Source organism: Eleutherodactylus coqui, chromosome 4 (genome assembly GCF_035609145.1).
Source record: "Eleutherodactylus coqui strain aEleCoq1 chromosome 4, aEleCoq1.hap1, whole genome shotgun sequence".
Lineage (NCBI taxonomy): Eukaryota > Metazoa > Chordata > Amphibia > Anura > Eleutherodactylidae > Eleutherodactylus > Eleutherodactylus coqui.
In genome coordinates this window covers 48,113,193-48,138,295 of record NC_089840.1, presented here as the reverse complement: position 1 = coordinate 48,138,295, position 25,103 = coordinate 48,113,193, and the positions used below count along the sequence as shown (strand labels likewise).

Sequence of the window (25,103 nt, the reverse complement as noted above, 5' to 3'; positions counted from 1 at the left end):
CCGGGGACACTTGTTGTTCTCCCGAGAGGCAAACAAATCCACCTTTGGAGTCCCCCATCTTTCTGTAATCAGTTGGAATGCCTCTGGATGTAGTGCCCACTCCCCAGGGTCTATTCTCCTGCGGCTGAGGTAGTCTGCCATGGTGTTCTCTGGGCCCCTTACGTGGAACGCTGAAACGGAAGGCATCCGCTGCTCTATCCACCCGAGCACTTTCGCCGCCAGGTCTTGTAGTCGGGGGTTCCGCGTGGATCCCTGGTGGCGAATGAGGGACACAGTTGTTATGTTATCCGAGAATATTTTAATGGGTCTACCCCCGATCTCTGTCTCGAGGTCACGGATGGCCCTCCAGACCGCGCAAAGCTCCTTGTAATTGGAGGATTGAGTGGCCTCTTTCTGGTTCCAGACCCCCTGGACATAGCGACAGCCTAAGTGGGCCCCCCAGCCAGTTGCACTCGCGTCAGTGAAGATGGATACTGGGGATGCCGGGTCCCAACTTGTGGACCTGGCGAGGTTGGAGATAGACGTCCACCACCCCAAGGAGGACCTTACTTTGTGAGTGAGGGTGACTTCCTGATCCAGGGAAGCTGGAGATTTGTCCCAGTTGCTCAGGATAAAGTCCTGGAGAGTTCTACCATGTAACTGGGCCCACGGGACTACTCCAATACAGGCTGTCATGAGACCGAGGACCCTCATGCCTCTCCTAAGGGAAATCTGGGAGGCTAACGAAAGTGCCCGGCTTTCGTCTTGGATCATTTTTTGCTTTTCTAGCGGGAGGGAGGAGCACTGGTGGTGTGAGTCCAGGATAACCCCTAGGAACTTTTTGCTTTGTTCGGGCTGAAGATTGGATTTGTCGAAGTTAATGATCCAACCTAGCGACTCGAACAGGCGGAGGGTGAGGTTGACCCGGTGCTGGAGTTCCGAGGGTGATCCTGCTATAAGCAGGAAATCGTCGAGGTATGGGACAATTAGTACTTTGTCCGTCCTTAGTGCTGCTACCATCTCCAATACTAGCTTGGAGAATACCCGAGGTGCGGAGGAAATCCCGAACGGCAGGCATGCGAATTGGTAATGTGAGACTGACCCTTCCATCATCAGGGCGAATCGAAGAAGCTGTTGGGAGTCTGAGTGTATAGGAATATGATAATAGGCGTCTTTTAAGTCCACCGTGGCCATGACGCTATCTGGTGTGATTAGGGGGATCGCTGATCTTACTGATTCCATTTTAAATCTTCGGTATGTTATAGATTTATTCAGGTATTTCAGGTTGATTATAACTCTGTAGGCCCCGTTAGGCTTCTTAATAAGAAACAAGGGGGAGTAGCAGCCTTTGAACCGTTCCTCTACGGGAACTGGGATAATGGCCCCCAGGGATAGCAGGTCCCGTACCCCCGACTGGAGGGCCCGGGCCGACGCGGGTGACTGGCAGGGGGTAACCACGAACCTCCGGGGAGGGGGGGCGGAAAGCTCAATTGTGTAGCCCTCTGAGACCAGGCGAAGGGCCCAGGGATTGGAGGTTATTTCGCTCCATCTATTGGCGAACCCCCTAAGTCTGCCCCCCACCTGCCGGATCCCGATGGGCGGATTCTCACCCTTTCCGCCTTTGGGGTAAGACCAGCGTCCGGTTTTCCCCTTCCCCCTGTATGTTCTCGGGGGGACAAAGGGAGGAGGGTAGGAGGAGGAAGGCCGCTTGACGGGTCTGTCTGCTGGTAGCCCCTGACTTTTGTCTGAGGCCTTCTCCAGGAGTGTATCCAGGGAAGGTCCGAAGATGCGATGTCCCTGGAAGGGCAAAGAGCAAAGCCTGTTCTTGGAGGCATTGTCCCCTGTCCAGGCTTTTACCCAGACGGCCCTCCTGGCTGTGTTCGAAAGTGCCGCCGACCGGGCCCCGAACCTTACTGACTCCATCGAGGCGTCCGCCAGGAAGCCGGTGGCCTGTTGGAGGAGGGGAAGGCAGTTGGCGATATCTTCCCTCGAACCCCTTTGCGAGACCAGGGCCTGGAGTTGGTCTAGCCAGACCGTCATGGATCTCGCTACCGACGTGGCCGTAATGTTGGTCTTCATGGTGAGGGCCGCCGACTCCCAGGCCTTCTTCATTGCCGCATCCACTCGTGAATCCAGTGGGTCCCGCAACTGGGAGATGTCCTCAAAAGGGAGGGCAGCCTTCTTCGAGACCCTGGCGACCGCCAAATCCACCTTCGGGACGGTGTCCAAGAATTCAATGTCTTCCGGGGTGAAGACCATACGCTCTCTAAACTCCTTAGACAGGAAAAACTTGCGTTCTGCCTGTTTCCACTCGGTCAAGATGAGCTGTTTTAGGATATCGTTGACCGGGAATGATGGTTTGGGCTGAGGTATGAGTCCCCGGAACAGGGTATCCTGGAGGGATGGCTGCTGTGGTGCCTGTTCCTCCACCTGCATGGTGTGACGGACCGCTGTTAGTAGCTGCCCCAGATCCGCCGATGCGAAGAAGTACTTCCTCGTTTCTTCCATGGGCGGTATGGATTCTGAGGGGGAATCCTCTAAGAACCCTTCCTCCGAGTCTGATTCTTCTATCCGTGACCGCCTTACCCTTTTCGTGGGGGGCGGAACGGAAAGAGACGAGAGAGAGGCCTCGATCTCCTCGCGGATCATAGCTCGGATGTCTGATATGCCCGAGGGGCCTTCCTCCCGGACCACCTTCTCTGTGCAGGCTGCGCATAAGGGTTTGGTGTGTCCCTCGTCCAGTCGCCGCAGGCAGACTGGGCACTTGCGCACGCGCTTCTTGGCCTCTCTGCTCTTTTGTGCTTCTCTGTCCTAAGAGACGGAGACAGCAAAAAAAGGGGGGGTTTTCCAGCACCTGACCCTTCGTTTCCCCTGGTGTGAGCCCCCGGAGGTTTACTCACCAGCGGGTTGCTCTCCGTGTCCTCTCTGGCCGACATCTTTACTTAGGTGCAGACCGAAGACATGTGGGGAATCCTGCTTTCTCCTTTTTTTTTTTTTTTTTTTTTTTTTTTTTTGGATTTTCAAATTTGGCGCCTTTTTTCACTGAGGCCCCGCCCCCCCGTGACGCGGCCGTGCTCACGTCATGCCGCCGCGCCGGACCCGGGGGATACACTCTGCGTCGGCTCTGAGGAGGGCGCATAGATGGCCGGGGACGTCGGATCGAGCGCAACCGCCGGCCCGCGCCGCGCGCTCGACCCCCCCCCCCCCCCCCCCCCTCGCTGGCATACCTGCTCACGCCGACAGAGGATCGCTGGAAGCCAGGGTCCCGGGCCGACGTCCAGAGTGGGTGCCTGATCCGGAGGAGGCTTCCAAGCCCTGCAGGTACGGGCTGTATCTTCCCAGTGCGACAACCCCACTGGGCAGCGCGCTAGGGAAGGGTTCCCCGCAGGGAACGTGGTGCTGGTTTTGGATCCTGCGGGTGAGGGTCCCCACGTAGGGTCTCACCCGCGCAAGCTCTGCCAGCCCGACCAGAGAGTCGTCCCCCCACGGGCGGACAGGCTGCATAGGAATTTTCTTCTTTCTTCTTGCCTCCAGCATACCCCTGGAGGCTTCCGCTTGGACTGTCCTGTAGGGACAGGAAGACACTGGTGAGCTGGTGGCGGGAGGTGCCTTTTGTATGTTTTTCCGCTTCCTGTCCCAACAGGGGTCCAGTGGACATCCTCCATGTGTATGCTGTCAGGATGACGAGGGGAAATATAGATATTAAGAGACTTCCATGTGATATCACAGACAGTAAAACAACAGGGATTAACGTAAGAGTGTTACCATTCTGTGGCGTGGAGCCTCGCAGGGTACTATGGACCAGTCCGCACGTATAAGGACCTCCAAGTGGCTGACCAGGAGCGCACGTCCGTGTGCAATTTTTAAACTCCGTGAGGTAACTCCCTTTCAGCCCCCGTGGGGGTCTGGCTTACCTTGGAGCACATAATCCCTGGCTACATATATTAACTTCATAACTTGTTCATTGCGTTACCTGCGGCAATAATCCGGCCGTGAGCAACGCAATGAACGCTTTTCATAGCTTTGCTATCGAAAGCGCAGCCGCGGCATCCACGAGCGGAGAATCATAGCAATTCTCAGCACGCGGTATTTAAATCGCGGCATGCTGCGATTTTCCGCGGTGAGCCTATTTGTCACCTCAGAGAGCTGGCAGTCCCCCCACCTCCCCCCTGGTTCTCCGCAGCAGAATATCGCTGGCGATATTCTGCAACGGCGGTGGACAGCAGGCGTAGCTCCATCACAGACCCCCTGGGGGGACTGTAACAGCCTTTGCTGAAATCTACTTCAAAAAGGTATCTCCGCACTCAGCTTTCCAGGATGCTGAAAAGTATTTAACTCTCTCACTCACAGAATATACAGAATGGCTGAAAGGCTACAGCCTCCACATCACAATATATACATCTATCAATCTCATATATATCAATATCTCTGGCATCTGTCTAATATCTATCATCTCAACTAGTAAGGGCAAATTCAAGGGGGAAAGATGTCAACTCAACTTTCCTAGTGTCCTGAACGGCAGCTGATTGATGCTGGACAGCTGGGGGGACACTTTATTCAGCTCTTTATATTCAGGGGGTGCGTATGAAAATGCTGCCCACAAGTGTACAGGGCTCACGCTGCGTGGTATGCAGAGGAATAGATCATGCTGCAATTTATTTCTCTTGTGTATTGATACGCAGTGCCCACACGCCGGGGTGCGCGGACCAATAGAAGTCCATTGACTTTCATTGACTCCATTCACTGCATATCATGTGGTCGTGCAACGATGAACATACAGGCGTAAGCATGAGCCCTCGGGGGCCTCGGGGGGGGGGGGGGGGGGGGGGGTCAATCCATTCTAACTCCAATCTGGTGATCAGAATGATCCCCAGATCACCGACCCTTCTGGAGTTATTAGAACATGTAATATTGTTACACTCAAGAAGGGCGTCCGCTGTGCTGCGAAAGAACCGCAGAAATCCTGCGGCAGAGTCGCCTGATATAGACCCGCCCCAAGCCCCTCGTAGACCCGCCCCGAGCCCCTCGTAGACCCGCCATTAATGTCTGTAAAACTTGCTGCTTCCTTTAAAGTCCTTAAGAGCCCCGCCGCTCCTTTCCTGAAGCCGGACATTTTTTGGGTTACATTCACAGAGATTTTCTCAGGGAAGCATCCGCAATGTATTTGCAGTGGATCCTGCGGTCGTTCCTCGGATTTCCACCGCTCGTTTGCACTTTGTTACGCCGCAGATCTGCAATGGGCTAATCTCTACTAAACAACTTCATGTATTTTTTTCCAGTGACGCGAATTTCAAAAAAAAAAAGGGAGGCGGACTTCACGAGGATTGTGAGGCAGATGTAAGTGCAGGAACCAATCAGCCAACATTCCTCCGTATGAATGGCGCCTTCGAATACGTCCGCATGGGACAAACGCATCCCTGCGTCAGTGCAGCTGCAGACACTGTAGTCACATGCAGGCAGGCTTAGTACATATTGATTCTAAGGGTTAGAGGAAGCGTGCTGCAATCCTCTCTTTGGCCACTTGGTGACAGCATTGCTTTATTTAACCAAAGTCCATTAAAGCATCCCAGTAATCGCAAGCGTTATCCGCCATGAAACGCAGATTGTAGACGCATCAGTTCACATTGAGAGGTCGGCCACAACCACTAGGGCCCTGTCTATGTTGTGGCTCTCCATCTTAAGAGCCAAACAATAAAAATGACAGACTTGTACAGACCCCACCGGCTGTAACGGAGGTCTGTTTGACGTACGGCGGTCCAAATGTCATTTTTCCAGACAAAATAGCGCAGTCCGGTTGGTGTCCTTTAGGGCCTTATTCATACGGGCGGATGCAGTTTTGGTCTGTGAAAAAGAGACTGATCACTGTGTGAGGTTTTTTTTTCCCCCTTTTACATCCGTGTTCCATTCTTCATTTTCCAACAAAAAAAAACCAAAACACCCAATTGATGTCGTTTTTTTTTTCCCTCCCGGAATCATGTGTAAAAACGCAGTGCACACAGAAGTAACATCCATGCCTGTAGCTCCTCCCCCCACTCCCCCAAATTCCAACCAGTTTGCATAAAAAACACCCTTGCGAATAACCCAATAGCCGAATTTACTTTAATGGGTCCGTGTGCTGTCTGTGTTCAGTCAGGTAAAAACACTGACGGCCCCACGGATCATTCACATGGGACCTGACTTATCTTTGGTGAGTGCTTACCATAGACTTCTATGGGAGCTGGAAGACACGCACCGCGCACCTCCAATCGTGCGAAGTCAAATAGCTGGAAGTCACCCGTTCACGCGATCTTTTAACATGCCTATACTGCGCTAAAACAGCACTTGTCTGAACGAGGCCTAAGGGACAGCTACAGTATACTGAGTCTAAGACACCAGCATGATTACCACAAGAGGTTCTGCAGCAGAAGAGGATGCGGGGCGCTCCATATACAACACTATGTAAAGGTCAGAATGATTGCATAAAGGCAGGAGGCTCAGGACGGCGCTGCTCCAGTAAAAGGTTATGTTGATAATTCTTCATAAGAAATGCCAGAGCCTGCGGGAAAAGACGCTGCCGCATCCATCACCTCACAGCACGAGCGGTCAACATTAATTACCCAATACGGTTATTCCCATTAACGAGGAGGATGTGGTCATTCCATTATCAGCTTATAAAGCCACAGCATTAATATATTGGACCTGACCCGCGCGTGTATATGGAAGAGGAGTCATCAAAATAATGGCTGATAACAGGGAACATTAGATTGTATTCACTGTGCATGAATGTCACCCTTTGCTGCAGCATGAGCCCGATTCTCATTAGTCATGTGACCATTTCAGTATCAGTAAGTAATCAGAGCTTTTGGAGTGTATTCACCAGACGAGGTCAAATCACAGTGCGAGACCGCCTTCACACAAGCCATGCGTTTTTTCGCAGGTCATATCACACAAAAAAATAAATAGAAAAAAAATTGCGGTAACGCCGCATTGTCGCCATCTAATTTCAAAAGGAAATTGCGTTTTCTCATCCATTCACACGGCCACATCAGGTGAATAGGACACTGCAGCAGCGGTCAGTAGAATGCCTCTGTTTACGGAGAGCCAGCTGTCTTCAACAAGCGCTGGACCCGGGTAAACTCCCTCCCTCTCCCTTATTTTTTTTTTCAGCTCCCATAGGAATCTATAGGAGCTCCAGTCGATTTTCCTCAAAAGGTCGGTCATGGCGTATCTTTTGGCGCTGCAAAAAAAAGAAGCAGGCAATCTTCAGTTGCGATTTTTTTCCTCTTGGCTAAAAAAATTAAAAAAATATATGACTGCTTTGGAATCCAATGCTTTACATGGTAAGGATTTCCCGGTGATGTTTTCTCGCAACTAATAGCTTGTCTGAATAAGGCCTAATACTGCAATTATTGTACGATCATGGCAACTCTTTTATGGCAAGTCCCTACAAAACAGAGCAATTTGACCGCATAATGTGAATATATCTTACAAGCGCAGAATAGGTACTGATACAACTGTACCCTAAGCAGCCTAGCATATGAGTCCTCCCTGCAGTAACTGCATCCATCAAACTGGAATTCTAGTGCAATTAATGCAAATGCATCACATCAATACGAGGTGCAGAACCTCTTCAACACAGAAAACCCTCAATAACTGAAGTAGCAGGCGGCAAGGTGAAGAGCAGCCAGACAACCATGTTCACCAAAGGGGAATGGTCTGACTTTACGGCCCAATGTCCACGGGCGAATTTGATTTGCGGAACCCGCGCAAATCAAGCCGCCAATAGGGGTGCATTAGCGTCCACAAAACAACTAAAAGCATGCGGATATTATTTTTTTTCCAGGCGCGCAGGAAAGAAGTTGCAGCATGCTTTATTTTCTGCGGATTCCGCATGGATGGCTTCTGTTGAAGCCAATAGGAGCTGTCCAATCTGCTGCACACCCGCAGCGGACACTGTGGACGTGCCACGGATTCGTGGGAATGCAGGAGATTGTGAAAAAAAAATTTAAAATGCACTGCGCATCCATGGGGCACACCGGCTAGTGAATCTACGGTGCAGGAGAAAGAAGATCCGTCTGGGACGCTGGAGACTCGCACCACATCAAGACAGATAGAAAGCTGTCCATGGCTGAGGGCACGGGTGGATTCTCTCCGCACCCAGAATCCGTGCGTGTCATGGACATGAGGCCTATAAAAAGGTACAGCTTCGATCCGGGACTACAATTTATCTGCCTTGTGAATTGGAGTTGGAGTCACTCTGAAATCCACCCGCTGTCTGAGCAGAAGCTCAGGCTGATGATCTCTCCCCTCTTCATGCAGCGACAATACTTAGGGTGCTTTCACACGGTCCGATAGTTGACTAAATAATCACTTAAACAAGCTATTCTGGCGGCGAGTGACCCGTGCCAACACAGAACCAAACTGAAGTTGCGCAGTAGTCGCTTGTCGGTCTGTCTCCGTTCACTGAAATGGAATTACTAGGGAGCTACTTTTTGCTCATAAACAGGCAGTCCTCCATCTTTGAACAACTGCCTGTTTACTATAAGTGAAGGCGGGCGACCGGAATAGAACCGTGGCAGAATCCACCTCCGCTCAAGCGCCCAACAGTTGAAGTCAAACTAATTGCCCATTTCAATGGCTGGGCGCATTTGCGCGTTTTTTTTAAATGCGCAAAACTTACAAGTAAAATACGGCAGAAATGCATTCAAAAACGCAACAGTCTGCAAGAATGCATTGCAAATACGCTTATGCTCGTGTGAATCCAGGCTTCGTATGAGGGAGTCTATCTCAAAGGTTTTGGCACCAGCTCTAACCCTCCCTTAGGACGTGTCTTGTACTTCATTAGGCTATCTTCACACGGGCGAGCGAGATATCGGGCTGAGTAACCCGGACAGATATCGTGGTGGTCAACATGTGTTTAACCTGCAGATGCAAGCACATTGCATCACTTCTCTGAAATTCTGATCCTCTAGTATTTGTTTCCAAGTGTGATCGGGGGTTAAATGCCCAGGATCAGAGATTTCTCTGATCCCAGAGCCTGCGGGATCACACAAGCACAACCTCTGAGCCCATTCAGTCAGTCAGTTACATGGAGGTAAGCTGGAATGCAGGAAATAGACCATAAAGACCCAAAATAGACTGGATCTTAAGGAGTTAAATGAATTGGGAAGCATGTTTCTACCCTGTATTTACATCGTAGTAACACCAGGGGGGCTCAGGAGAAGAGCTTGTGTTTGATCCTATTTTTGATATACTGCATTTTGTGGTTCAATTCTTCAAAATCACTTCTTTCCACCAATGAATGGAAACATCCGGAAGAGTTTATATAAAGTTATGGCAAAAGCTCAGTTGTGATAAGTCTTCTGTAAAGAGGCATCTATTGTTAAATACCTATTAACTGGCTCCGAGCAGAGATCTTTAACATAGTAGGGCATTGCAACAGTATGACAGAAAGTAGCAGAACAGGAAGAAGCCTCCTATTGTATATCTTTATAATACAGCGGCCCTGGAACAAAAAAGGTCAGGAAGCAGCCAGAGGAGAAAGCAGTAATTCTCCACCGCATGACAAGTGCAAACTCATCAATTCTCGGAGGTGTGGACACTTTGTCCTGAAGTTAACCAGCCTGCAACTCATAAGCCGAAAAAATCCTGCGAAATTGCTTCCGCCTTTTAATATCTCAAAGTATAATGTGTATTGTGCTGCCTGACAGCGAATCTGAACCCGTCTCATCAGTTTACACCGAGAAGGATGAAGCGACTTAATGCAATTCAGAAATACTATAAAACCAGAGCTGCATTATCTGCACCCTCATAAAACTGCCCCCTGCCCATATCTACAAGACTACAACTACTATAATACCGCCCCCTATGTACAAGAATATAACTACTATAATACCGCCCCCTATGTACAAGAATATAACTACTATAATACTGTCCCCTATGTACAAGAATATAACTACTATAATACTGTCCCCTATGTACAAGAATATAACTACTATAATACTGCTCCTATGTAAAAGAATATAACTACTATAATACTGCCCCTATGTACAAGAATATAACTACTATAATACTGCCCCCTATGTAAAAGAATATAACTACTATAATACTGCCCCTATGTAAAAGAATATAACTACTATAGTACTGCCCCCTATGTACAAGAATATAACTACTATAGTACTGCCCCCTATGTACAAGAATATAACTACTATAATACTGCCCCCTATGTACAAGAATATAACTACTATAATACTGCCCCCTATGTACAAGAATATAACTACTATAATACTGCCCCCTACGTACAAGAATATAACTACTATAATACTGCCCCCTATGTAGAAGAATATAACTACTATAATACTGCCCCCTATGTACAAGAATGTTTTTCTCCCCCCGTCTGACACACCGGTTGGTACATACTGTTCTGTATGGTGATCTTCCTTTGCCTGTAGTCTGTGCCCAGTACCGGTTCATTTTGCCCTCGTTTCTGGATAACGATGCGCACTTCTCTCTGGTTGTCGTTACAGTCATTGGACGGATCTTGCATCATGCTTAACGATGCCTGATACGCTGAGGAAACAGATAAGGGTGTACAGAGCTGTCAAACAGTGCGATAAGGAAGACTTATTGTTCTGGAATCTAGGAAAATCATATGAAACGGACGTTCCGTCGTCACCCAGGGGAACATTCCAGGCTTTTACAACGGATCACCTATCCTCGGGAAGATATCATCAGTAGTTGATGGATGGCGATCCCGGGTGACCCGTCTGGGATCAATAATCTCAATGAGTGTGAGCACGGCGCTTCCTCTTCCTGCCCCCATCCAGCCCCGCTGCACTGACAACAGGTTGGACGATCAGCTGATCAACAGGGATCCCAAGCAGCTGATCTACGGCGATCAACTAGTGCTGACCTATCCAGAGAAGCCATCAGTTGTAAAAGCCTGGAATATCCCTTTAACAACTTACAGGCAGAGTAGTAGTCGAAGATGGGGTCTTTACAGAAAGACTTGTAGCGCCAGGTCACGGCGACATCCTGGATCAGCGCAGAGGTGCTGTATTCACACTTGAGGATGATGGTGGAGAACAACATTGTGTATCGCTCCGTGTCCTGGACGGTGACCTGCAGAGCCTGGCATCCTGGGGGACAAAGACAGAATCAGCACCGGGAATCACAGAATAGGACCTCTACCCATGTGGGTGCGGGCTGGCCAACAACATTAGCTTAACCCTTTAACGACTAACAATACGCCTTTTGACGCCTTTTGACGGCGACTGTTAAAGGGCTTTATTCTGATGCACTTAGCTTTCTATGGCACTGCATCAGAAGCCTGGCACAGGTCTCCCGTGCCAGGGGAGCAGGTGCTCAGCTGCTGAACAACAACTTGGCACTTGCTCAAACGGCAGGGACCAGAGAAACCACTGAGCTCTACTGTTTAACCATTTACATGCCGCGGGGCTGACAGAGGGAGGGCGCTCGCCAACATGCGATGTCGTCACGGATGTGAGAAGTTTGTGCTAACGTCCCGCATCGCTTCAGGGAAGTAGTGATCGTGGAAGGTTTCCAATAGTTTTCAATGGGTAAACCTCTCACACTGTGCCAGCCCCATTGAAGACAATGGGCGATGCGTTCCAAGGGACATTCTGCGATTTTTTTCCCCCCACGCCGCAATGCACCGAAGCACCTTTTACAACAGTCTTGATCAAAAATCCGCACGCATTTCACGCAGACCGTTCGCTTCTGCGCAGTCCTGTGTCCGTGACCATAGCCTGCCCCCCCCCCCAAAGCAAACCAAATAAATAAATTCTGTAGCTCTAAAAAGCATATAAGCCCCAACCTGAGACTTCTACTATACTGTATGCAGATCCCCCTAGTGGCCGGACCGTGGAAGTGCTGCTCTGACTGATACAATACAAGCAGCTCATTATATACGGTTTACACGTCTGCAGACGTACGGGCTGTACAGCAGCGCCTGACGCCGACACTTTGTTATTTCGTGTTCTACACCTCCTATTAATGACATTCCGGTGATTTGCCGGGAGGCGATCTGACTCACCGCTGGGCGCGATGCGAGACGTGGGAGGATTTCTTCTGGGTATTCCTTAATGAATCCTGCAAGGTTTGCACTAAAAGGTTTTAAAGAGGAAGTTCACTGTTATCCAAGGGGGTTAACAGGAGTCCAACAGTAGAGAAGGAGGCGATATGAGGCAGCCACTCTTAAAGGGGTTATCCCAAGATTTTCATTAAAGGCCCTTTTTTTATGGCCCGATTATTGAGCATTTGGTTTTTAGAAAGCATAAAGATACCCACTAAAGATGCGCAGGGGGGAAGAGGGGTGGACCACCGGCCTGTGGAGACGATCATACGGAGACCTCATTTACACAGGTGTACGCAAATTTGCCGGTTCACTCACACTCACGGTAGGAATTGCAGATTCCGCAATCGGAAGGAAAAAAAAAACAAAAAAAAAAAACGCAGCACGCTCCATTTTACCGCAGATTCAGCGTGTTGGGCTCCTATGATCTCCATGGATGCCCTCGATCCACAGCGAATACGCAATTCGTACGCACGTTGCTAGGAGACCGGATACCAATGGTGTGAAGAAAGCAGGAATTTGAGGTCGGACAATGCAGGTCGGAGTCTGGGGAGCAGCTCACCATCCAGGCTGCATGAAAACTACACATCATGCGACTGGGGCGCTTTTTTTTTTTAGAGGGCGGTCTCACACGAGCGCATTTGTGGCTGCAGTGCGCAGGATCTAAAGCCCATTTGCTTCAAAAAAGATTTATTTTTTTTTAACCTGCAGGGGGGGTGGGGGGATGCGCCATACTCCATTCTTACACCAAAGGCAAGCGTCCGCCTGAAATCACGCACAGAACTTCGTGATTTTGTGGGGCTAAACGATGGCACCCGGGCCTACTAGGTCAGCCAGTCAGTTGGTCGGCCTACTCAAACATGTCGCTGCCAGGACCGCACCGATCAGCGGTCTCAGGCCGCGCAATAAAGTACACTGAAATGTGCTGATTGGGGCGCAATAGCCCACGACCATGTGCCCTGCATAGCGCATATAAGTCTCGTGCTGGCGAGCGTATTTGTGCTTACACCCATGTGAGGCGCCGCTTGTCCCACCGCAGACTATCAATTCGGGAGAAATATCACTTGTGTGAAGTAACCCATTGAAATGATTGAGTTCTTCTCCTCCGAGAGTTCTGTCCATCTTGAAATTGGGTAGAAGGTGCCCGGTAAATCACCTGTGTGAACGCACCCCGATGATCGCTTGTCCCGAATAACATGAAGTCCGATGCGATTTTTACCATTAAAATCTTTGGAATCACGTGCGATCTTTTCAGGTGCGTAAAGATCTAAGGTACGTAGAAGCGAAAACACATCGCGCTCGTATCCAGAATCGCTGGTTTACAATTGCAATATAGGTCCGGGTTTATCGGACAGATATCGCACACACCTGTGTGAATACAGCCTAATCCAGAACATGTGATAATCCGACAACCATCCGATCCCGACGACTCTATATGGAGACGAACCGCGCAGAATCCACTGCAGAGGTTACGGATTAAAGTCTGCGGCACGTCATCTGTTTGATGGGGACTGTCTGCTCTGGAAGATCCACACTGTGTGAACAGTCCACACGTTGTCCTACTTGTATCCCTGTTTGTTGCTCATGCCAATGTGAAAGCGTGGAGACGGGTTGGGCTCTGCTATATCTAATATACACTTCTGTCAATCACCAGGCAGAGCTCTGCATTCATACATTCACAAATACTTATCATCGCCTTTCAGGCAAACAATAACTGCGGGCGAATATCGCTAAGTAACTTGACTTTACCTGATAGCGATACAGCTTCGTGATAACAGAGCAAACCGAGGCCAAGGTCAATACTGAGGCGGAGAAGTATGATAAAAGTATATATATTATATATGGACACCAGTCTCATACCACCACCATTATAACATCCACAGGGGTTCATACCCAGCTTTCCTGCAGACCTGAAAACGCAATTCTCCTACGTGTAGCATGAGCCCGGCAGCGGCATGCCTGTTGCTTCTGTGTAGGCATTATTCTGAAAGGTGCGGCATTCCACAATGAACGTACCGTACTGTGAAGTTTGGCGCAGAATTGAGCTGCAAGTCAAAGAGGCGCCATACTGACGCACCGCACACAGAGCGACAACTCTCCCCTTCTGTGTATAGGGACAGAGTTGTCAGGCGGGCAGAGACCGGCGCGGCACACCTGACTGGGAGCTACTTTAGGGCAAATTTAGACGAGCCAATCTATCGTTTAAACGAGCGAATGACATCAGCGTTCACCCGGGCAGCCTGTTTATACAGCAGATACATCGTTGGCGCCTGCAAACGAAAAAATAGTTCAGTCCTTCAGATTCGCTGTAGAAGTGACTGAGAGCGACTGAACAGGCGCCCTTAAAACCGAACGATAAAGTGAACGAGCCAATGGGGATTATTAGGACTGCATAAAATGAACTGCGAGCGAAAAGCGAACAATTATTGTTCAACGGTCAGACTGAACAATTGAACAATAACATTCTGTCTAAAAGCACCCTAAGGCTGGGTTCACACAGGGCGGATTTGCCGCGGTTTTGCCGCGCAGAATTTTGCCGCGGCAAATCCACCCGCGGCCGCTAATCTCGGGATTAGCCAGCCATGTGGACGAGATTTCTCAGAAACCTCGTCCACACGGGACGGCTAATCTGCTGCGGTAAGTCCGGCTGAAACCGTGGCCGCCGCAGCCGCGGTTCCAACAGATGCAGCGTGTCTATTTACTTTTCTTTTTGGTTTATTTTCGTCGCGGCCGCGCTCTCCTCTATGGAGACGGGAATACGCCCCGTGTGAACCCAGCCAAATTTTAAAGTGTGTTTATTCTGAAATGCCTTAGCTTTTCAAAAATTAACAGGACGACAAGCCCGCCCGTCCCAGGCCCCCTTTAAGGCTTTATACACATGAGCATGCCCAATTTCAGTGCGTGAAGAACACACTAATTTTAATGCATGCATGTCCATGCAACATCTGTCTGCGTTGCATGTGTCTATTTTTCATATTTGTGTTCCCTTTTTTTTCTTTATGGCAAGGAAAAAAAAAAAAGAAAAAAAATACGGCTGGAATCAGCACGTGGCGGGGGCGGAGCTACGTGATGACGCGTACAAGGGGGCGGAGCCAGAACGCCGCTGCTGCCGGACTGAGCCGAAGGGAAAAGACCCATCTGCGCAAGCGCGTCTAATCGGGCGATTAGACGCTGAAGTTAGACGGCACCATGGCGACGGGGACGCCAGCAACGGAGCAGGTAAGTGAATAACTTCTGTATGGCTCATAATTAATGCACAATGTATATTACAAAGTGCATTAATATGGCCATACAGAAGTGTATAGACCCACTTGCTGCCCCTTTAATTTTTAATTTCTAGAATTTCTTAGCAATGATCACTGAGGGCATTCAGATTTTCTCCATATGGGCTCAGTTTTTTTTTTCCTTCATGCACCCATTGACTTGAATGGATGGCCGTCATTCAAAAAGTTGAACCAAAGTAGGAAATGCTGCAATTTTTTTTTTATCTAGTACTACAAACAACCCAACAGATGTCTGCATAACCCTACTGACTGTAATGGGTCAATGTGCGCTCCATGTGCATTTAGCCGCAAATAAGGCCAGCACAGGTACGTGGTGTAAAAGAAAAAAAAAACAAAAAAAAAAACACTTGTGTCAAAATGTCGTAAAGGACGAGGTGGATATCACTTCATGTGCTGTCAGATTTTCCATTTAACCCCTTCAGTGGCAGGTTTATTATTACCATGTCATGCCTCACAGGGCAGGTTTTTTTAAATGAGTCGACAATGGAATAAAAAACCCCGGAAGATTTCAGATGACAGCTCCGTGCTCTACACATTTCAGCACTAGAGCTGTCCACGGAAATCTTGCAGGGTTTAACTTCAAGGTCAGTGCAGCAAGCCCTGGGAGATTTTCCGGGCGTGCCACTAAAGGGGTTAAAGCTGTATAGAAACCACTGTGGCAGCTGCATAAGGCTGCCTGTCCACAGACGTTGCAATATCCTGCGGCAGAGATCCGCCCCGGGAGCCGCCAGCAGACGGATCTGCACTATGAGCCTATCTGACAAAATGGATATGGTACAAAGTGTGAAGCCCAATCTGAATTATTAAACTTCGGCATTTCAGCTTTCACTCATTGCAAAAAGGTCCATAAATCAAGCACACGGCCATGCAATCTTCATATACACCATTGGTAACAGTACTGGTGCCTGCATGGTCACACACAGCAGTTCCATTGTGGATTTTCTGCCTCCGATTCAAGTGCAGAAAATCCGCAGGGTATTCTAGTACAAGCAAAGTGGAGGTCTATGTGATTCCCACGGGGTGGGGGATAGCTTTCAGATCGGTGGAGGTAATGCTGACGAACGATCACAATTAACCCTTTCCAATCCACTGTCTGACCTCTGAAGACCTCATCATTTAAGGCTGTCCAGCTTCGAAGTTGGAAAACATCCATCGGGGTTCTCTTACTGTATATTGCCAGCCTCTTTGCTGTCGGAGCCTATCCAACGTGTCACCTCATGCAGTACTGGCTCTAGCCAGCATATAGCGCTGTTGCTTAACGGCAGAAAAAGAGTAAGCCCAATAGGAAAACCAGGATGTAAATTGGATTGGAAAGGGTAAAAAAAAAAAAAATAATTATCTGAATGAATAAAAGTGAACAATAATCATTCCGTGTAAATATGAGCCAACAACCTGAACGGCGAACGAGAATCTTTCGCTTCTCGTTCAGTCGGCATAAAAATCATTGTTGGCTCATTCATTTGTTGTTGCGCTTAAACATTTCTCATTCAACAAGGGAACGAGGAATCCGCCGATTTAAGGCCGCCTGAACACGACCGAGTCGGATTCTGCATGGGGGATCCCACAGCGGAATTTGACCCGGTACCCGGCGGGTGAACCCTGCGTTCCTGTCCGCATTGTCCTCTTCTGTACTGCAGATGCGCCAGCCGGGACACATGCGCAGTGTATATAATGCTGCACCATCACTAGACGATGACGCAGATCCCACGACCTTTCCGCAACGATAACTGCTGTAAGGCCACAGGTCAGACGGCTTGCATTGACTTCAATTGAAACCCTCCATGCGGAATCCACCTTAAAATAGAGGACGCTGAGATTTTTTTTCCCCGCGAGTACTTGACCTCTATCTCTATCGGTAATATTTAAACAAATGGAACACCAACGCACGTGTGCAAACGCTTCTGCCCCCGCTTCTGGATGCGCTGGAGCCCCAATCTCAGGATTGGTCAAGGTCCCAGCAGTCTTACCTCCACTCATCTGAAACTTATCCCCCACGTCCTGCGGGTATGGGAGAATTTTAATCGTGGCACAATCGCTTAAATTGGTTGTACCAAAATCTTAAATTATTCTCTATGCATGGGATTCGACTGCTGGAAGCCCCGCCGATTCATAGAAGGGAGGACGGACAGTCCACGCAGGTATGCTGCTGCTCAACTCATTTCAATGACGCATCGGAGATTGCTGACTGCTCATATTTGGCAGTTTCCAGCGCTGTCACTGAAATGAATGGAGCAGCAGTGCGAATGCAAGTCGGCCCCTCCACTCATACTGGGACTGTCGGGACCCCCGATCTAGTGATTGCTGCAGGTCCCAGCGGTTAGATCCCCACAAGCTAGATGTAAACTACATGTTGCCATTATGATTACGATCAATTCCTTCAGGCACGGCCATGATTCACCCGCCTGGCAGATGATCCAGTCATTAGGTTATTGGGTTATTAAAGTAGTACGGCGCTAAGATTCCTCCAAGCTGTGTAACTAGTCCACGTGTCGGACAGGACGTCACACAGACTTTATATATTGGCACATCTCCTTCAGTATGTATCCACCGGCGGATTTTCCCCACAACAGCAATAAATGAATTGCGCAGTGAGAATCCGCAGCATTCCACTAATAACCAGAGGACGCTGGGGATCTGAATATCCGCGGTATAGAATATTCGCGGTATAGCCATCTACCGCAGCAGATGTTTTTCTGCAGTAGTGAATGGGGTTGGTGAGATCACATTCCCTTACATTATACCGTACATTACTGCAGAATTTCAACTCCCTTCCCGCAGCTGAAATTGCACCGCAATTCCGCTGTGCGAGAACTCCTAGATTCCGTAAAGCCTGCAGACTATCAGCACTCATTTATCCTGCGTGAGACCGCAGCTATGGAGCGCGCAGCCAGATATAGATGCCGCTCCATAGACTTGGCCGACTGCAGATCACATCATGGCAGCCAACGTGGCCGTAAAGCCTGCATCAGGCAATTACGAGGTAATCCGGCAAAAGAAGGGTCTGCTGACCCATATAGATCGCTGCGGTGGGACAACCAACAGGCTTACAGAACTGCATCCATTAGGTTGGGGTCAAACGGGACGGAACTCTTGCAGAATGTCTGCAGCAGGACCAAACGAAGATTCCGCAAGAGTTCTGCCAGCAGAATGGTTTTGAAGCAGCTTTTCAGTCTGTATTTCGCTTCGGTAATCTCTCCGCATAGAGAGAAGAAAACCCGCAACGGAAACGGCGTCAAAATTGACATGCCGCGGGTTTGAATTTCACGCGGCTTATCGGCAGCGTCCGACCGAGATTTTTGCAAATCTCGTCCACTTCATTGCTTACTCTGCTTTAAAAACGCATACGGTGGGGTGGGGGAGGGGGTCGTACAGAGATTCCTCAGCATCTCCGTCCCGTGTGAACCCAGCCTTAAAGAGGCCCCATCTCTTATCCCGGCCCTGCCGGACCTTAGAGTACTGCGGGCCCTAAAGTCACCGAAGTCCAATATCTTTTTTGCTGCCGTCTCTGATGCTACCTGGAAACCATCAGCAATATTAATGGTTCTGTTATTTCCATTGTGGGTCTCTAATTAGCACATGAATATACAATGGTGTCCGGCGATGACTAGGCCGAGTTCATGAACCAGTTTCACAACAACAATTCCACAAGTAGTCGGTGACTAACGCGCTCCTGTAGCCATTCCTGTCAGATAAGACACTCGTTATCATTGCCATTAGGATTATGATCGCTAAATACCCCGAGGCGTCACCATGATCCACAGTCACCACAGGCCATGCTGTCATTAGGTTAACGGGTCACTAGAGAAGTAGGTCACCAGAATTGGATTTGTAAGGGGATTCACAGTTATAAACTATGGATTGACGATCCTCAAGATAGTTCATTACACCTTAACACAACGGGACGTAAACTTACATCCTGTGGATGGCATGGGTTCAGAAGTGAACTCGCACCATCCCAAAGTGGGAGCCGGCTGTGACTCTAGAACGTCTTAACCCATTACATGCCGCAATTAATATACATAGCGCACATAAAGGATTCAGAGGGAGCACACTTCCTCTCATTGGAGGGCCAATAGGTTGTCATGACAACCGGAAGTCACACACTGGTGTCCGAGGCCCTCCATGACCCATGATCGCTATTGTGAGCGATCAGAACTTTTATAGTTCAAGTTCGCTGAGGGCGTCTTCACACTGGTCAGCGCAATATTGGGTCGCGGGATCATACTTGCCACCGTGTGAAAACCGTAGATGCGAGGCGTTTTCATGTGGATGCGCCTTGCATCACTGCAGGGATTAAGGAAATCCCCGCCGCGGCTGTCACAACCACGGCACAAGATCGCGGAGTTCTCCCATTGCTTTCAATGGAGGCGGGCCCCATTGATAACAACAGGCGACATCGCAGAAAGACAGAACACGCTGCGATGCATTTCCTGCACACCATCGCAATGCCATGCAGGGGGAGAAAAAAAATGAAAGAAATTGCACAAAATGTCGCACAATTTTCACGCCAGTGTGAAGTTAGCCCAAGTGTAATAAAAAAAATATATATATATATATATGGTACTAATAAAAACTACAGCTGGTTGCACAAATAACACGCCGTCCGTGGGAAAATAAAAGTTATGGGCCTTTAAATACAACCATGTAAAAAATAACTAGTGGCACAATTGATGCGTTTCCTCTCCCTGCCCTCAATAAAAAAGTCAATAAAAGTTACACAGTACGCTATATATACCCAAAAATGGCACCAATAAAAACTACAGCTCGCCAGCAGCAGACAAGCCCTCAGACGGCCATGTTGGCGGAATAAAGTTATGGCTTTCGAAAAGTAGTAGAAGTGATAAAAGTCTGATTGGTAGGGTTCTCACCACCAACACCCCCATGATTACGAAAATGGGGGCGCCTGTCCCCCTCTCCTCACTGCAGGCTCACTTCACCCCCCCATAGTGTAGAGAAGACTGAAAGGCGTGGCAGTCCTCCATGTGCGGGGGCAGTCCTCCATGTGCGGGGGCAGTCCTCCATGTGCGGGGGCAGTCCTCCATGTGCGGGGGCAGTCCTCCATGTGCGGGGGCAGTCCTCCCGTCTCCAATGGACAGCCGGAGGCAGCTGAGCGCTTCTACTCGCCAATTTCCGTAAGCCCCATTGAAATGGATAGAGCGGCGCCATGCATGTGTGACCGCCGCTACTTTCAATCTCCTCCTCATTGTGAGGGGTGCAGTGACCCCAAAGTGACAAGAAGCTCAGGACATGGGTCTCCTGTTCTTGGGATTGGTTGGGGGTCTCAGCAGCGAGACCCCACCAGCCAGACCTACCACCTATCCTATGGATTCTGGGACAACCGCCTTAGTATTGTAATATCAGCTCCCAAAAGTTGTCACCCAGCTTTCTCAAAGTCCTGAGTAACAGCTTTCCGAAGTAGTTATTTTCTGTAAAGCTATTAAAAATCCATCAAACCATTTCTTAGATTATCCGTCTCTAGGAAAGTAGAGTAATTAATATTGTTACCACGCTTTTTCTGAGTCCAGAATGACAACTTTCCAAAGTTGTTCTCTTCTGTAAAGCTGTTACAACATCCATATAAAAGCATTTGCTTGGTGACAATACAGCCACCATACCAGCCCACAAAGATCATCACCCAGCTTCCCCAAAGTCCTGAATGACAAACTAGCCTTGTTCTACAGCACTAGATTTGTAAGATTATTTGGGCCCACTGAACTTTCATAAAATTACAGCTCTCATAGAAGGGAATGAAAACTTTAGAAGAAATCATCCAGCTTTCCCAAATCCTTAACGCCAGCTCCCCAAAGTCACCATCTTCTGTGAAGTTGTTAAAATTTCCCTACAGACATTTCTCAGTTCTGTTTCTAGGAAAGCTGGGTGACAACTAATATAGTTACTACATCTCTGAAAAGTAATCACTCCTCTTTCCCAGAGTCCTGAGTGACACATCTGACTAGTTATGCATCAATATATCTCTCACAGCGCTTTATTTGCTGGAAGGTTTCCATCCATGGACTTTTTAGAAAGTTATGATTTATATAAAAAAAAAATGCAATGACAACTTTGGAGGTCATCCAGCTTTCCCGGACTCCTGAATTCCAGCTTTCCAAAGTCACGCGTTTCTATTAGGCTCCTAAAACCTCCATATAACAGTTTCTTAGTTCTATCTGTTTTTAGGAAAGCTGCTGACATGTAATATAGTCATCATTTCAGCTCCCAGAGGTTATTACTCAGCTTTCCCAGGGCCCTGAATGGCAATTCTGCTAGTTATGCAGCAGTGTATTCTTTTTTTCCCTCCCTGAGCCGATGAATCCTCTCCTTTCACCTGCTCAGCATTGGGCAGGAACACATCGCCCCTTCCGTGATGTAACAGGCTCGCCATGAATGAAAGCTTCTTTCATGAGGAAATTCAGAAGAAAACAACTTGTTCCTGTCTGAGAGAGCGGTGGAGAGCGTCCGCAGGAGCGCCGGCGCGTAGTGCGACCGTCTGTGGACCAACACCCCTCTGATGAGTTGTACAGCTGCTGGAGCACTACAAGGTCCAGCACATCCAACTACGGGCTGCAGTCATTGTACAGGAAAAAGTTCTACAACTTTTTCATGTACTTTATTAGGTTTCCACTTCTCATCCTTCTCAAGATCTCTGCTTGCTGTCAGCAAGTGGGAACATTCTTCGTTAGGCCTCATTCACATAACCGTACGGCGGGTGCATCTCATTGCCCGTATTACGGATGGGCGCCCCAGCCTGACCCGAACTCACAGCATCAAGTCAGTAGATCCACAGGCAGCCTGGGACACTTGTCTGTTATACGGGCGCTAATACTACGATTTCGCGAGCTAGGGTCAGCCAACCAGCGATCAGGCTGGGTCCCTCGTTCGTGATACGGGCGCTCATACTACGATTTGGCGAGCTCGGGTCAGCCAACAGCGATCAGACTGGGTCCCTCATTCGTAATACGGGCGCTCATACTACAATTTCGCGAGCTCGGGTCAGCCAACAGCGATCAGACTGGGTCCCTCATTCGTAATACGGGCGCTCATACTACAATTTCGCGAGCTAGGGTCAGCCAACCAGCGATCAGGCTGGGTCCCTCGTTCGTGATACGGGCGCTCATACTAAGATTTCACGAGCTAGGGTCAGCCAACCAGCGATCAGGCTGGGTCGAGCATTCGTAATACGGGCGCTCATACTACAATTTCGCGAGCTCGGGTCAGCCAACCAGTGATCAGGCTGGGTCGAGCCATTCGTAATACGGGCGCTAAAATCACGATGCTACGAGCTGGGGTCAGCTGACCTACGGCCAGGCTGTATTTACACACCCGAGTGTGATATCCTATTTGTAAACAGCAAGTCCCCCCCACCCCCACCCCCTCTTTCGTGGCCAAAAACCTTCCCACAGCTGAGGGTTTGTTACAGTCACATCCAGTCTACATGACCCAAATACATATCACTGGGATACGTCACCATTCAGGGGCGTCCGACTACTGCGACCCCCTCCCATTACTAGAATGAATAGGGAGCGCCGCGCCACTTTAGCTCCTTTTTAAACAGATTTACATAAACGCAGGTCGTCCAGATGCAAAAAAAAGCAGACATAAAACTGCGCCATTTAGGCTCCACGGAAATCTCGGTTCGCTAGTGATGGTTAAACTGTAGCATAATCACATGACATCAAGGTCAGTAAATAGGCCATTCAACAAGCGCTCTTTCAGCCAGGTTCCATGAAAGCCGCGGTCGTTACGTGCGAGTTTCAAGGTCAATAAAAAAAGTGACAAAGAAAATTATGATTTTTTTTTGTCCCCAAGACACAATTTTGCTGTATTTCCCACAATAATACTGCAGTGCCGCCCCTATATGCTCACTTCCTGCTCTCCACTCTGTAGGTGCAGAGTATGCTGGGCTTTGCAGTACTTCCTCACCCCCAGGCCCAGGTACTACTGACACCTGTGGATCCGCGCATGCGCAGCCCACACTCGCTCCCCCAGCACTGACCTGTGTACAGCCAGCAGCACAGCCACAGCAGCACCTGCGGGCTCATGGCCGGCCTCCTGATACTTGTAGTCCCTGCTCAGCTGTCCTCTCCTGCCGGGGATTAGAAGTCCAGAAGGAGCCCGCAGGCCGGAACCTCCATCAGTCGCCCTGAGACACCCGAGAGCGAAACTTTCCTGCCAGCCAGAAACCTGTTCTCCCTCCCCCCGGCAGAGGGTGACACCGCGCCCCTCCCCGGCGCCGCCCTCCGCAACCTGCCTCACTCACAACAATGTCTGCAGAGCATCGCACGTGACGCCATGGCCTACTCTGCAGAGCGTTCCTGTCCAGACACCGTGCCCTCCCTGGCCAGGCTCAAACTCTGCAGAGCATTGCAGCTGACGGCCATGTCTCTGTCCAGACAGCATACACACTGCAGAGCATTACAGCAAAAAGTTCATAACGTCTTGTCCAGACAATGCACCCTCTGCAGGTGGCACCGCAGCCCTCCCTGTCTAGACACTGCAGAGCATTGCAGCTGGCATGACTCCATCTGTACAGCATATACTCTGCAGAGCATTGCAGCTGACATGACTCCATCTGTACACCACATACTCTGCAGAGCATTGCAGCTGACATGACTCCATCTGTACACCATATACTCTGCAGAGCATTGCAGCTGACATGACTCCATCTGTACACCATATACTCTGCAGAGCATTGCAGCTGACATGACTCCATCTGTACACCATATACCCTGCAGAGCATTGCAGCTGACATGACTCCATCTGTACACCATATACTCTGCAGAGCATTGCAGCTGACATGACTCCATCTGTACACCATATACCCTGCAGAGCATTGCAGCTGACATGACTCCATCTGTACACCATATACTCTGCAGAGCATTGCAGCTGACATGACTCCATCTGTACACCATATACTCTGCAGAGCATTGCAGCTGACATGAATCCATCTGTACACCATATACTCTGCAGAGCATTGCAGCTGACATGACTCCATCTGTACACCACATACTCTGCAGAGCATTGCAGCTGACATGACTCCATCTGTACACCATATACTCTGCAGAGCATTGCAGCTGACATGACTCCATCTGTACACCATATACTCTGCAGAGCATTGCAGCTGACATGACTGTATGCTGTGCACACTCTGCAGAGCATTGCAGCTGAAATCATCTGTACACTATGTACTCTGTAGAGCATTGCAGCTGCCACCCATGCCTCCCTGGCCCTACACTACATACTCTGCAGAACATTATAGCTAACACCTCATATCGCCTTGCCAGACACCGTACACTCTGCAGAACATTGCAGCTTATATGACTCCCTGATCAGTTTTTTTGCATTGCTGCATTCAAAGTCCCATCATTTTGTGCTTTTCTACCTGCAGAGTTCTGTAAGGGCCGTCGTTTTTATTGATACGATTTTCACGTTTTTTGATCACTTGGATTGCATTTTTTGGGAGGCGAAAAGAACAAAAAGATCATTTTGCCTTAGTTTTTTTTTTCTTTATAACAGTTACTATTTTTATCTCCAAATTGATGTACGACCCTCTAGGGAACTTGAACCTGCGAAGCTATGATCACTCTGATAATACACTGCAGTATCTCTGTGCTGCAATGCATTATCGCTAATCATGGCAAGCACAGGCCATGGCAACCCATTGGTTCTCCGTAATTGCATGGCAGAGGGCTGATGACATCACAGTGGGAGCACCCTCCCTCTGTGAGCGTTTTAGATTCACATTAATCGGGACATGCAAGAGGTTAGCA

General features: G+C 49.1%; 1 protein-coding gene across 1 annotated transcript in view; it reads right to left on the bottom strand.

Annotated features, from left to right (window-relative positions):
* The window catches only part of ILDR1 (immunoglobulin like domain containing receptor 1), a 43,587-nt gene extending 20,048 nt beyond the window's left edge, over nucleotides 1-23,539 (bottom strand). Inside the window, exons 1-3 of the mRNA XM_066599384.1 lie at nucleotides 23,330-23,539; nucleotides 10,926-11,096; nucleotides 10,378-10,527 (exon numbers count right to left, since the gene is read on the bottom strand). Coding sequence (XP_066455481.1) covers nucleotides 10,378-10,527; nucleotides 10,926-11,096; nucleotides 23,330-23,375 — 367 coding nt within the window. The 5' untranslated portion in view covers nucleotides 23,376-23,539. The remainder of the gene's footprint in view (nucleotides 1-10,377; nucleotides 10,528-10,925; nucleotides 11,097-23,329) is intronic.
* Nucleotides 23,540-25,103: the final 1,564 nt, after the last annotated feature.